The sequence below is a fragment of the Sycon ciliatum genome, chromosome 3 (genome assembly GCF_964019385.1).
Source record: "Sycon ciliatum chromosome 3, ocSycCili1.1, whole genome shotgun sequence".
NCBI lineage: Eukaryota > Metazoa > Porifera > Calcarea > Leucosolenida > Sycettidae > Sycon > Sycon ciliatum.
In genome coordinates this window covers 32,653,012-32,668,284 of record NC_088645.1, presented here as the reverse complement: position 1 = coordinate 32,668,284, position 15,273 = coordinate 32,653,012, and the positions used below count along the sequence as shown (strand labels likewise).

At 46.4% G+C, this 15,273-nt stretch overlaps 1 protein-coding gene across 1 annotated transcript; it reads left to right on the top strand.

Annotated features, from left to right (window-relative positions):
* The first annotated feature begins 391 nt into the window (after window positions 1–391).
* Window positions 392–13,637, top strand: LOC135811991 (uncharacterized). Its single transcript, XM_065325279.1, has 6 exons — window positions 392–949; window positions 2,485–2,577; window positions 3,838–4,111; window positions 10,267–10,886; window positions 12,155–12,377; window positions 12,838–13,637. The coding sequence occupies exons 1-6, from the start codon at window positions 857–859 to the stop codon at window positions 13,032–13,034; spliced, it is 1,500 nt and encodes a 499-aa protein (XP_065181351.1). The 5' UTR covers window positions 392–856; the 3' UTR covers window positions 13,035–13,637.
* The last annotated feature ends 1,636 nt before the right edge of the window (window positions 13,638–15,273 follow it).

Below are 15,273 nucleotides of genomic sequence, written 5' to 3'. Positions count from 1 at the left end.
AGACCTGTATGACCTCTATCAGTATGTATACAGCATGTCCACTGTACATCTTCACGGACCATAAAATTTTACCTGTGACCGGCACATGACTGCTAATAATACGTGTACGTGTACATGTATGTAGTACAGTACTGCAATGATTGTGTATTACTGCGAACATGAACATGTTACTTTGAGTTTGAGTTTGACATGTCGACAGCTCAGCCAGCAAAAGGGGAAACACCGCGTACCGCCAAACCAAACTAGCACAGATTTCCGGGTCTCGATTGTGATGAAAAGTTTCGATGCACTCAGCAGTCGACATAGTCATTAGAATGCAGTCTGCACTACTCGAACCAGCTTGCGACATACACGCCGCAACTAGCTTGAACAGCGTTCTTGAATCTGTGCGATGACTGTGTGGTTGAGTCGAGCCACACATGTTTGCTGTGCAAATCCTTGAACATGCAGAAAGAAAATGATCTGGCAGAGGAGTCTCCTAGCTTTTGTACTCTGAGCATCGTGCGTTTTCAGTCCTGGAGATTTTCGTCATCCCACAAGAGGACTAAATTCTTCATTCAGCTCAGTCTGCAGATAACATTGTAGGAGAACCTTGACCAGCATTGCTGTCTTGGGGTTGCCAGGTATTGACGCATAACAGGCTAAATCTTCTGCATGTTTTGAGTGTGTGCCGACTAGTCATTGTTGATAAAAGTAAATTTACGAACAACGTTAGCATAGTCATTTGATTGCTTGTGTGGAGAAATCAGCAAGTCAGAAGAGTAAAGGCGTGATCAAAGAGTGACATCCACCCATCCACCGATCAACCTCTGAAGAAACCAACCTTTCATAAATTTCAGTACTGAAGCCATTGGAAATGAACGGTTCCGGATCGCCCCCAAATCAACGGTTGTTACAAGACGGGGATGAAGATGAACAAAGCGCTAGCGCCAGTAGCGGGGAGTGCCAGGTCAGTCGATCACATGTTTAGTAGCGTGAGTTTGGAAATTATTTGAGGTAATTTGGAAAGTATAAATTTCGTGGAATTCAATAGAGGTGGTGAGAGTTCATGCAGCTTTATACGTGAATAGTGGCTGAGAGCAGGTCCGCCTTTTGCTGATCACTGTGCAATCATCTGACTCATTGCTGTCATACGACCGTTCTTTTTTTACGTACACCATAATATTATGATTAACGATGGTGTTCACATCAGCGGACATCGTATAGGGCGCGAGAGTAAAAATAATAGCGCTATAGTATTGGTCTATGCTAAACCGCACATCCTGGAACATGCTAATCATTGTCAAACTTATCAGAATAAAACAGCCAGCTCCAGCATTTAGTGCCCAGCCAATAGGCCTTGTGCACGTTGTACAGATGCACGAAATCCCGTAGAATCTTGTAGAATCCCGTAGACCCGGTTGGGTGTTGAATGTGCAGGACCCTATTGTGTTTACTGCTATTTCCACTATGAAACGGGCCCTGAAGGCATTTCATACGAAACCATTTTCCGGCAGAGATCTAGCTTGTCATTAGTTCAATCCCAAAGTGAAGAAGCTGGAAAAGCGATTGTTTGCCATGAATTATGAGGCTAAATTGGTCAAACGCGCATGTATAGCACACAATGAACACCCAACCGGGTATGTACACACCTACGACCCTAGTACAGAACTTCCTACATCTGTACGACGTGCACAAAGACCATAATGTGGTGATAGATACCCAGGAGACTAAGGCTCAACGGAACCGGTCCGGTTGGTCAGGCTATGGCCGGAGCAACGTTTTGGCCACCATTGTCCAGTGTGTGTTTACTGCTGAGGAGGTCATGGTATACCCGATGTATCATAGACAAACTGTATGAAAGGCTATGGTATGGTCGGAACAAGAACTGCTTTGGCCGGTCATGTTGCTGTTTGTCAGGAGTACCTTTCACAAGCACGCACCCCCCCCCCCCCCCTCCTTGTAGTAGCACCCCCCCCCCATGCTGTAATTGTTGAGAGAGGTTAGCAATAGCTGTCCAGCTTGCTCCGCTTCATGCTTCGTGCTGTGAAACGTTGCCATGATCAGCTCACGCTATTGAAGTGTGGCATGGTCATTACTGAGGGGTGGTAGAACCTTTCTTCAGCTGCCGAAGGGCAACCCTTTATAATTCCCTTGGGCTTTAGGCCCTCGGGTCGTATTTTGTGAGAATACTGCTGAAGCTCTGTGCCCCAATCATGAGCCGCACACCAACAGCAAACTACCTGCGTTGTGCTTTGTATAGGCACGCATAATGTTGCAGGGTCGTTTTGCCCCAGTTTCTCCGTGAATGCGTAGAGTACACCGGAGTACACTGATCTGGGCAAACAAATTCCAAAATTTCGGCTCGGCCACCCTCCCCCCCCCCCCTCTCCTCTCCACCATGGGTGAATTGTATTTCATCTGGCAGACTGCACCACACTAGAATGCCCTCCAACGCCACTGTGTTGTAACTGACTGCCTCCTTTACCTTGGTCTACGATGTAGGCCGGTTCAACCAGCACTCCTGGCGAGACAAGGAGGGTGCGGATACTCTGGGTCAACTTCTGCTCCGACATGCGAGGAGCTGCCGGTGAAAAGGTAAAACAACAAGTGATTTTAGTTTCCCCAGACGTTTTGCTCTCCGGCACACCATACCGGTCCATGCTGTTGCAGACCCCCAGGCCAAGGAGTGCCGTATATGACCCATCGCATCATGCGCATGCCAGACACAGGTTCATGTACTCCTGATTCGATCGTTACCACATTGGCTGGGTTACAAGTTCTCTTTACAGTCTGGTGTTCGCTGCAGAAAAGCTGCTTATGGTAAATTCGTGAATCGAATCTCCCTGGCTTCCAACAAAATCACCCTACTTGTATAATCAACCATATATATTTCCAGTTCAATTGAATTTTTACACTACTAAAGGTGATGTCTGGCAGTCGCACTGTGCATCTACTGCTTACACAGCTGCATAATGCCGTTTATTATTATTATTTTTAAAATTTTACTATTATTATTTTTTCGGCAACGCAGATGATGATGATGATGATAATGATGATGATGAAAGGTGATGTATAGCCGTCAGCACCTTCTCAAGGATTCTGAGCCTGGGTATATGCAATACGTATGTGGGTACACAAGACGTCATCCTACAGGCTCCGTACTCTGCACATTTTTTTATTTTTACAAAATACACAACTCACCGGCAGGCACATGGGGCTAGCATGGGGTGAGATGGTGCTGGTGGGGCTTGCCATGCTCAACCGACCAGAGGTCTCGGCATCTTCACATGGCAGGCGCACCAAATTCGGGAGGGAAGCATAAGCATGAGGGGAAAAAAGCACGGGAGAAAATGGAAGATTTAGAACGAAGGGGAGGATCTAATTTAGGAACACAGCAGAAAATAGCAAATAATCAAACAGATAACAGGAGTGAAAGGAGAGTGTCAAATGAAGGGTGCAATAGGGTAGCAGTGGAGATTGGCTTTTCAGGATTGGCGACAATTAGGCTTGGGTGGGAGAAGCAGGAGCATAATCCCGGAGGAGGCTAGAGGCGGTCGGTTGCCACATATCGTGCAGTTGGTATTGCGAGCGGCCGGTGACACGCGACCCACACGTCTGTGTGCGCATGTCGGTGTTGCAAACCATTCAAACCATGCCATGACAGACATGTGCTGATACCCCCCCCCCCCCACGCACACACATACAGACACACACACAGACACACACACACACACACACACAAACACACACACACACGCACATACACACACACACATGTATCCTTTGTCCTTCATGTTATCTGGAAGTGTAATAATGTCTTTTTTTACTTCTCCCCTTCTTCTATCATTTCTGCAGGCCAAGGAGTTGTTCTGCCAAGCACTTAAAAAAGATGGACACATGGCCATAGAGTGGGAGCAATTCCAGGGTACTTACTCCGTGCAGAGTATATATGAGACTGCCGATGCCGTGATGCACTATGCCAAGACTTCGGCGGCGGTGTTCGACACGGCCATCCTGGGCATGCTGATGGTAGACGATTCCAATCGTCTGGCCGTGACACAAGATTCCAGCCAGCAGTCGAACACGCTCAAGCCGGTGTATAGCGCACTCCGCTCGGTTAGCACGAACGGTAAGAGAAGGTGACCGAGTTGCAAGACAGTAGTCATTACGCGTCACATTTTATAAAAAATTTGAACGTGAGAAAAACGAAGTTCGTTGTTTCAACGAAGAACGCACGCTTCCTGCCGAACTTAGCACTTGACTAACTCACGACTGCCATCCGGAGCACACGAGGGGCATTTGACCAATATCTGGATTTTTGAAGAAAAGGAGGTTTGTAAACTGACAACCGTTCTATTCAGTTGCTATTCACAATCGCCGCATGCGCTGGATGACAAACCATTTTATTCCCGCAGCTGTGCAAAAGACGTTACTTCAGTAACGGCTGGCGCTAGCCAGGGTCAACACCGCTTTAATTCCGTGTTTGTTTGTTTGTTTCATCGGCATGCCTGGCGCTATCCCGTACCTGTCCCGTACCGTACCATCAAGGACAGCATCGGCATGCCTGGCGCTATCCCGTACCTGTCCCGTACCGTACCATCAAGGACAGCACAGGCATGCCTGGCGCTATCCCGTACCTGTCCCATTCCGTACCATCAAAGATAGCTGGCCACAATAATATTCAAATAGCGCCTTTAATGCAAATTCATAACCTGAAGCAACTTGGAAAAATGAGTATATATGCGAAGTGTATCGGAGAATGCATGCAGGGCGTTAGTGCGGATTCGAAACCCAGGTTATGTCTTAAAAAAAAAAAGGAGATATGAAAAATGTATAACATCCCTATGCTTTTTTGCCTAGGTCATCAAGGTGGTAGACGGTGTCGTATTACCCTCGAATGCAAAGAGGAAGTTTATTTCTTTCGCTCAGGGCCCTATGCTATGCTTTTTTGCCTAGCTCATCATGCATGTTATTCGAACAGATGGAATTTTTTGCAATACAATGATGTAGGCGATCAGTTCGTTGTGGTATGGTTGGGCATTGTAGCCGTCATGGTTGACGTAAAACACTATAAGATCGCAACGAAGTTGGGGCCAAAGAGAAAGTTCTAGCAGTTCTAATAACATGCATGATGAGCTAGGCAAAAAAAGCATAGTGAAGGGCCCTGAGCTTCCAAGCTCTCTCGTTCCCGTAGCTATGCAAAAGACGTTACTTCAGTAACGTCTGGCGCTAGCCAAGGTCCACACAGCTTTAATAGACGATTTGCGCAAATAATAGTAGGGGGGCCGAAAGGGGGCAAGCGTTCGCGTAGGGGGGCGTCAGGTGAACCAGCGCTAGCGCGCTGCAGCAGCGCGCATGCAGCAGCGCTGGGTCAAGCAGACAAAGTACACACTTTCTTGCTGGTTTCGGTTTTTTCGAGTAGACAGAGCTGGTGCACAGTCGAGTCACACGGTCACGGAGGGCGAGGACGGCAGAGTTGGTACGAGTAGTGTCGGAGAGCTGGTAGAGCAGGTTCCTCAGCCTTCTTGGACTATAAAGCAGCTGAGAGATTATCTACGAAAGCAGGGTGGTTTGTTGACAGGATGGAAAGCGGAACTACTTACGAGGTACTTTCATACGGGGCTTCGTCGACTAATTTTTTTTACCTACACTCACTCACGAACTGCGCGTGACATTTGTTCTACATCCAGGGCGTTATTCTACAGATTTAATCCCGAAGCACCAAGAAGCAAGCGGTCGACCCGTGATGCAGCTCCCGTCGCCACGCGTACGCCAGCACCAGTATTTCCTGACTCTGGCTGGACCCAAGACAGACCGAAACTTCCTCGTGTAACAGCATCCACGATCTTGTCGCATTTGCTGCTTACTGGAAAGCAAGTTCGCACCAGTGAGAGCCATGTACTCATCATCAGGAAGCCTCTAGATCGGGGACACGAGCTGTATTTTGGTGGATACATTCACGATGTTAGTGTGTGCTGTGTGGAGGCCGAGAATTTTATCGAAGCCAAGTGCTGGGCAACCCAGAAGAAGTCTACCAAGTACAGCTTGCGACTTGTGTTCACAGATGACGCCAAAAATGATAGTGCTGTGCTGGATTTTGCTGTGTGTGTGAGGGCTGTGTTGCTGGTGGAGATGGTGGGCTCTGCTCTCATGTGTTTGCTCTGTTACTGGTGCTTAGATTGTGGATTTCAGTTTCGGCAGCCTCCGACACGATACTCAAACTCACTCTCACTTTCTCCTCGCCGCGGCTTCTTGGCTTTTGGCTCGACATCGAGCCTCTCTAGTAAAGAATGACGAACAAGTGCAGCACTTCGACGATCCGCAGGAGAGGGTCTCACTTTCTCCTCGCCGCGGCTTCTTGGCTTTTGGCTCGACATCGAGCCTCTCTAGTAAAGAATGACGAACAAGTGCAGCACTTCGACGATCCGCAGGAGAGGGTCTCTCGGCTGGTGGTCGCCGAAAGGAGAAAACACTGGGGATGCTTTCCTGCTTCAAACGACGATGCGGCTTCCCAGAAGCTAATGCAGGCAGCCCGGGTAGATCTGGATGGAAGTCTTTTTCCCTGAAATGTTCACTGCAAACAACAGTGCTGGATGAGATCGTGAAATGCGCTCCCTCTTCGCGCTTACATACCTGCACCCATCTCGCCCTTAGGTCGGGATCTGTGGGATACTTATGAAAAGACAGATCTCGTTGATCTGATCGGCGATTTGAGCAGCCAAACACAGACCAGTGGTTGTGCGATGGCATCGTGAGGCGAAGGAAAACTACCGACTGAACTACAGAACAACCAAATCATTTCAAACAAAAACAAGAAACACCGTACCCACGGCCACCGGCACCAACAAGCACACGAAATCTCCGTGCAGTACTCGTACACCACGTACACACTGTACTTGCACGCTGCACTGTGCAGTGTGCACGGTCCATGCGCGATCTCATGCACGATGGGGCCCCCCTATAGACCATGCCTTGCCCCCTTACGCGCCCCTACTTTATTTTGTCAAATGGTCTATTTCGTGTGTGTTTGTGCCGGCGGCATGTCTGGCGCTATCCCGTACCTGTCCCGTACCGTACCATCAAAGATAGTTGGCCACAATATTCAAATAGGGCTTTCAAATGGAAGATCATAACGTGAAGCAACTTGGAAGAATGAGTATGTATGCGAAGTGTATCGGGGAAATGCATGCAGGGCGATAGTGCGGTTTCGAATCCCAGGTTATGTGGGAATGCGCCATTCAAAATTTAGTAAACGAGAGAGCTTGGAAGCTCAGGGCCCTACGCTATGCTTTTTTGCCTAGCTCATCGTACATGTTACTAGAACTGATGGAAATGTTTTTTCTGTTGATTGGCTACATCATTGTATTGCAAAAACGTTTCAATCAGTTTGAATATGAGATAGGCAAAAATATTTGCAGAATTTATTGCGGATTGTTACTTTTCTCTCACTTCATCCGCTTTTGGTTTGCTCCTTCTTTTCCTTTTTATCTCCTTATAATCGGATTTTCTGGCCTTTTTACATTGACGTGTTGAGCCAATGAAGTAAAATTATATTCCATACAATACGATATCGCGATAATAAAAATAAAAATATTCGCGGGATCCGCGTCGGCATCGCTTGAATGTTCGTTCAGAAACACACAAACTAGCCTTCGCATCCGCAGGCCACCACTATGCCTGTTAACCTTAGTGGCGAATGCAGACCTCACAAGTGAGTCAGGGGAGAGGAGGTTAGTCTCTCAACCAATCGGGCGTGTAACGGCCCATAACTCCGTAAACTGCATCCTTGTTATTCTCACTCCGAGCTCTGAGTACCCAGTTGACTGTGGGTGTCGGCGTAGCTCAACACGCGTAAAAAGTCTTTTTACACACTCCCTGCTACCAGAGCGGGTCTTGAACTCGGGACCTCATGATTCGCAGGCAGGCCTGCAAACCAATCGGCGATATCGCGATGCAATACAACAATACAAAAATGTCCTTACCTTGATAGTGTTCTTGTGCTTTTAACTGTTGCTGACGGCCGAATGCATGGTTCCCTGTGGAGCACATTACGTAACTTTACAGTCTCCTGTAATACCCATCCTGTCCGACGGCAAAAGAGGCTGCAGATTTAGTTTTTCTGCGCGTTATCAGCAATGACTACTGGTCTTCAGCAATTTGGGTCTCCTGTAACACGCATCCTGTCTATGCTTTCGTAATGCTAACATAATGGTCAGGATAGCACTGGCTACTGATATATGAAGTGGTCGTTGGTTGCTCCGACAATTTCATCATACTGTTGTACGACATGCTATACGACATCCTTCTACCGTAAAACACCGTATCAAATGTCAGGCGCTAGCTCTGTCGCCTTGTGTATTTACGCTAATAGGGACAAGTACGGGATAGCGCCAGTCGAAGGTCCGTCTGCCACAGAGCTAGCGCCAGACATGAAATTGTCGGAGCAACCAACGACCACTTAAAGGGGAAGTTAAGGCAAAAATTAAAATTTCACCAGTTGTAGTCTTCGGGGTGCTGAGTCGAATGGTCTTGGTCCGAGAAAGCTGAGACGCTCCCTTCCTACTTGAATCCCAATCGAACTCGCGCACTTCCACCGAAACTGTGTGACTGCGCCCTACTAGATGGGGATTTGTATGCAAAATGTCACTAAAAGCGCCGTTTCGTTCTTATAAAAGCACGGATGACCGCGATTGGCCCATATGTTGTAGTCTTTTGGACGCTGAGTCGACTGGTTTTGGTCCGAAAAGGCTGCGATGCAGCGTTCCACCTTTATTCCCAATCGAACATGGTTGAACAAGTGGTCACGTGCTCCTGCGTACACCAGTCAGCTGGTCACCGTGCCTGCAGGGTACAACTTACTAGCCTGTTTGACCTTTTTTGGGTGCAGTCCTGTCACTCGAGTTGAACTCGAGTTGAACCTTGGTGTGAAAGTTGACGCCTGCTGGCGTGGTGACCAGGTGATTTGGGCACCAAGGAGCACGTGACCACTTGTTCAACCATGTTCGATTGGGAATAAAGGAGGAACGCTGCATACGACGAATATTGTGGCCAGCTGTTTGTGGCCAGCTGTTATGTACAATCCTGTAGAACCTTTCTAGTCACAGATACGGGACAGATGCGGTAGCTCCAGGTGTGACACAAACACACAAACAAACAAACACCAAATCACAGATACGGGACAGATACGGTAGCTCCAGGCGTGACACAAACACACACACAAACAAACAAACACCAAATCACAGATACGGGACAGATACGGGACAGATACGGTAGCTCCAGGCGTGACACAAAAACGCAAACACACAAACACCAAATTAAAGCTGTGTGGACCCTGGCTAGCGCCAGACGTTACTGAAGTAATGTTTTCTGCATAGCTACGGGAATAATAATAATAATTATTATTATTGTGACAAGCGTCGTTCCGAATTTATTATTATTATCTCGTAAATAATAATAGTAATTATTATTATTGTCTCGAAAAAACCTCTCGAAAAAATGAGAGAAAATAAAATAATATAACATCCCTTTGTTTTGTTACCTAGTTCATCAAGCTGGTAGACGGTGTCTTATTACACTCCAATACAAAGAGAAAGTTTGATGTAGCCAATCAATGAAAAAAACCCATTTCCATCAGTTCTAACAACATGCACGATGAGCTAGGCAAAAAAGCATAGCGTAGGGCCCTGAGCTTCCAAGCTCTCTCATTGCGATGTCGAAATATTATGACGTTTCGGGTCAGTCGCCCATCGTCAGAACAATTTACAAGGGGCGAACCTGGCCTTTTTATAGCGAAACCAAGTGAGAGCGTATGTATATCCATGTACAAAACAAAGCGAAGCACACAATAGCCGTATGAAATTGAGTTTATGAATTTGCATGTACAACAGGCAAGGGGAAGTGTCCTGAAAGAGTGGGTATGCAAAAGATCATTATAAAGCGCAGGAAGTGTGTATGAAGGTATATACAACAATAATTTTTGCTGACCATAGAGCAGTTGTCAGTTGACAAACCCCCTTTTCTTTATGATGCAGTTCCGTGATGTCCACCACTTTCTTAGTATCTTAATTTTTACATCGGAATATTACAGGTGGCCCATTGCTGGAATAATGTGATTGTATAACTCTAACTCCTCATCCCCCTCCCCCTCCCACGTCACACCACCCCAATTCAATAAAAATTACCACTACTAATTCTTCTACATTTTGCATTATACTTTCAAAAAACTTTGGAAGGTCTTATCTATCCTTTATTGGTGCCATTCCCGGGTCTCTGTGTTATGCGCAGGGCGATTCATGTTAGCTGTTTGCAAGGACGAAGCCAGCAGATCCGGTGCAAGCACGTGGCAGTTGCACTCCACTTGGGTCCGTGATGCTCTTTCAGTGCGCCTTGATGACGGCTGCCTTGACGGCGACCAAGGTCTGCTCGTGAGCTGGTGGAAGGAACCCTTGGCATATCAAGCGTACAAGTTTAGTAGGTTTGTTCTTGGCCTGGGACATGAGGAGCAAACAGGGTGCCTGCTAAAACGCCGTACACTCAAGAATGGAGGTATTGAATTTGATACTCCCCAAACCGTTGTAGTGGAATTTCGTATACTAAAAATGCTTTTCGGCTGCCCCCGGACAAAGCCTCGTCAGCCTTCAACTAGGTGCCGTAAATCGCAGCAAGGCATCCACACCGCAACAGAAGAGAAACAAACCTCCGACTCACATGAAGGCAACACACGCGTACCTGACGAGGCGGGTACATCGCTGCCTTTGGACTTGAGTATCCTACCAGCATCTGCTGCCATTGAGGCTTCGCCGTCAACTAAGCCCACCTGTGAGAGTGACAAGAAAGCTGAAAGCAATATCACGTTGCATGTCATACATCCGACCAAGAGCTGCAGCGACCTCTTGAAGATTCAGGTACGGCTAGTTTCATAGAGGAGATTTTCTACAGATACGGTACAGTGTTTCTAAAGTATGAAACAGCATCCCAGTTCAGATGACATTCCAGTAGGATGCATCTACTGTAAAAGCCATTATTCTAACGAGGTGCATATTATATAACGATTTCCCAAAATTGACTAGTTTATGTGTACCAAAAGTAACGATTCTCACTCATTCTCAACTCTCAATAGGACAGTATATGTATCGGTTTCTGTATAACAATTTCTATTTTAACGACAGATTTCTCCTCGTTAACTCGTTAGAGTTAGCACTTCGTTATATATATATGGCTTTTACAGTATACCACGTAAATATAAACATTTTACGAAATTTTCGTAGGTTGAGGGAATGGAACAGGGTAAAGTCTGACAGTCACCACCAGGACTCGAACCAGGGACATTCGCTTGAGGCCAGCGATGCTCTAACTATTTTACGAAATATTCATAAATTCGACAGTTTTCGAAATTGGAAAAGTCTGAACGGAAAATGAAATGCCATCACGAAGTTCCGAAAAACCGACTTTAGCTAGACCATAGCTCAATCCTAGTTGAGTGATTTGGATCATTGCTGGCCTATAGCGAAGGTCGCTTATTTGACTCATGGTTGTGACAGTCGATTTTATCTGCTAGCGTTGTTCAATTTCAGTCACTCAGAACCTGTACAGGAAACGTGTTGTCTGAAAAAGTCCCATTGGAAAATGTCCAATGTTCCAAGCCAAGAATGGACTTGGATGAAGAGCCAGGGATAAATTTCTAGAAGAGAAAAATGGACCGTCTGTCAGTGTCGTGCAATGGTATCGCATGAGCTGATTGTAGAGTAACTGCAGTGGTGTTAGTGGTCAATATAGCCTAACTTGTGGCTCCTTGGTCCTTTTCGTTCCAAGCCTAATTTGAACCAATTGAATAAGCCTGATAATCTAAACATTTGGAATGCATGGTGGTACTGGCGTTGTCCCCTTCCCCTCCCTCCCCCCCCCCCCCCCACCACCAGGGGTTTTCATATTCCGAATGCCAGGAAGATATCTTCCAAGCATAAACAATTACAGGAAGTAAAACTGATTTAAAGGAGTTAATCTACCGACTGACCTTGACCTTGCAAGGCATGCTGTGACAGATTGCTCGGAAGACTTGTCTGATGTGTAAATGCCTGTGGTTTTCTCTCTTGGTCGGCACAATGTTGCGATAACAGAGTGTTAAGCCACAAATTGCTTCTCTTCCCTGGTTATTATTTATATTCCTTTCCAGGTAGAGCACGTCTGCACAAAATGTGTTCCGAGTTATCCGAATGACCCTCCACTTCTCTACCACGAGTACTCCCGCTACAAGCCACTCGACCGTAGGTTCATGCAGGGATGTGTACCGATGTGCGATGGCGAGGACAAGGAACATGTCCTCTTTGTGTTGCAAAGTGCTGATGAACTGTACCAGCGGCCGTGCACCAGTGAGGAATTGGATGGTCTCTATAATGGTATGCCTTTCTAATCGGAGAATATTTTTGTACTAAATTGTAAGGAAGCGGTGTGGAGACAACAATTTGAGGACAGCAGTAAATAAATTGAGACTTCGATGTTGTGTGGTGATGACTACACACTTGTACTATTTATTGCTGTTCTTGTATTGCATTGCACTGCTTTGTAGTATTTCACTTGGACAATCCCAAAACACCCTCGGGTCTTCCAACAGGGTGTAACGGTGGGCAGTGAGTTCCTGGTGAAATAAGTCTGTGTAATATTAACATGTGTGTGTGTGGGTGGGGGGGGGGGGGGGGGTAGGGGGGAGAGCATGAACCCTTTGTATACCAGCCCTGTCTCGAACCTTAAAGGAGTTATTTACTCTTGGCGGCGCTAGCATAGAAGCTGCTGTCCTCGGCCTCGCCATTCTACTTCTTATTATGCTTTCGTGTACCCGTTCTCTCCACCCTGCTCCAGGGTTTCGCAAGGTCGTGCTTTGCCTGGCTTTCGACAAGGCGTACTTGCAGCCCGGTCAGAGGCCAGATGTACCGATCTCCGATAAGCTCACGGCTACCATGCGTGGTATCGAAAATGCTCGGCTCTTGGTCGTTAGTTGGTGGAGCGTACCATCTCAGGAAGCCGTTGATTCCATACACAAACATCTGCAGAAGTAGTAACCTGGGAACAGCGTACTGCTAGTGTGACATACCTCATCGTTGCCTGGATAGGCGGCAACCATTGCACTAAACATTAGAGCATTTCATGTCCGAAAAAAAAACATTGCTAGTTACCAGTAGGAGTTTGTGTGATTGACGTAATGCAGTGCCCACAACAGTTTGTACACATTTCTAGTAAAACCCCAACATTCCGACCTTAGTCTCTCCTTCTCTCTCTCCTCTCTCTTTCTCTCTCTCTCTCTCTCTCTCTCTCTCTCTCTCTCTCTCTCTCTCTCTCTCTCTCTCTCTTTCTCTCTCTCTGATGCTACTTGTAGATAACTGTTTGCTTGGCATTTGTGTTGTGTTTGATGGGGTGGGGGTCATCTGAGAGATCATAGTGATTCCATTATCCCGTTAATCCCCGCCCCAAGTGATGCACTGCTGCATATCTGAATAGGAGTTGTTTGTGACTCGAATGGGCGAAAATGAACAGCACTCATCTGCTCCTTGTTATTCTAGTTCAATGAATAGATAGCAATTGAGCTGGTTAGTTTTAGTAATATCAACGTCATCTTTAGCATCGACATAATTATTTGTTATGATCGTGATCAGTGACTTTTATTTTCAAATAAAAGTCACTAACTAAACGACCAGGCCACCGTTGACTGTTGTGATGGAGTGTGCAAATACAGTCAACTTCGCTTATAACGACACTCGGCGGGGCATCAAAAAGGTGTCCTTATTCGCGAAGTGTCGTTATACCCGAAGTCTAATTATTATGTATATCAGTGGGATGGGACTTTGCTCTGGGCATGGAAATTCTGTCCTTATTCGCGATTTGTCGTTATATCCGCAGTAGTTATTAGCGAAGTTGACTGTAGCTACATCTCAATATTCTTTTTAAATTGAATACAAGGTGCGATTGCACTACAATGTGTATCAATCTTGCGATCAGAGTGAAGTATTTGTGGCCGATATATCTAAAGATTTCCTGGCTCTCGTTGTGAGGACAAAAACTGTACAGTTGCTGGAGACACTATTCTCACCCAACATTCAGCTCATCATTCCTACTGACTTGACCAGCGTACCGCTGCCACTAACGGCAGATAGAGAGCACATTGACCCATTCAGTTCCCTACTTCCAGCCAGAAAGCAGAACAAATCACGGCGCGAAACACAATGCCGGGAATCTCTCTTAGTCCAGTACAGCTAAAGGTGTTGTTACTTGAAAGGAATTGCGTTGTAGTGCAGTTTCAGAGTTGCCATATCCGGGTACCTATAGTTATAGTCGCCGTAGTGCGGTGTGGCCGATCTTGGATATACGGGGGATGTTCGTCTTCCCGCAAAAATTAATATCATGGTCACCAGGCATAGTTTGCCAAGGTGTACGGCAACTGAAATTGGTCGATTAAATTAATTTTGTTTGAACTCCAGTATCCATGGTCTGACGATTGAAAGAACGCCCACTCGTGCCGTTGTGACAGATTCCAGGGCCAGGTTGAGGGGCCCTATTCCATCACCCATGGCTGCTTCTGGACGTTTTTTTAGGTTTGGATCCCGCGCACGGACAGAATGGGCCAGAAAATGTGAAAAAATTGTAAATGCATTTTTTTTGGCTCCTGGGTGGCTCGCACATCGTGGCACTATGCCGGAATGTTTAATCTTGTCCAGAGGCCCAGCATAGTGGCAGGAGTGTGTGGTGAAAATTTCACTCCAATCCATTGAGAGACACCAAAGTTACGGTAAATTGAATGCGATATGAAATTTATGGGTAGGCTGCCACCTTAACCTCGCAAGGCCAAACTGGCAATGGTTCCCGATTTTATGGAAGAAAATTTCAAAGCCGGAAAGAGCTACGGAGAGAGAGAGAGAGAGAGAGAGAGAGAGAGAGAGAGAGAGAGAGAGAGAGAGAGAGAGAGAGAGAGAGAGAGAGAGAGAAAGAGAGAGAGACAGAGAGAGACAGAGACAGAGGGAGAAAGAGAGAGAGAGAGAGAGAGAGAGAGAGAGAGAGAGAGAGAGAGAGAGAGAGAGAGAGAGAGAGAGAGAGAGAGAGAGAGAGAGAGAGAGAGAGAGAGCTTTGTCTTTGACATACAGTACGTTCTGCACCTCGGGAAGAAACGAAAAACTCTCTGCTCTAAAGTATACAATTCACGGTCCTTCGACAAAGGGCATTCTAGGTTTGACTGTAGAATGCGTTGCGCAAGTATATTAGCATTATATTTTGACAGTAGGTTAACGCTCCATGGATGCAGTGAAT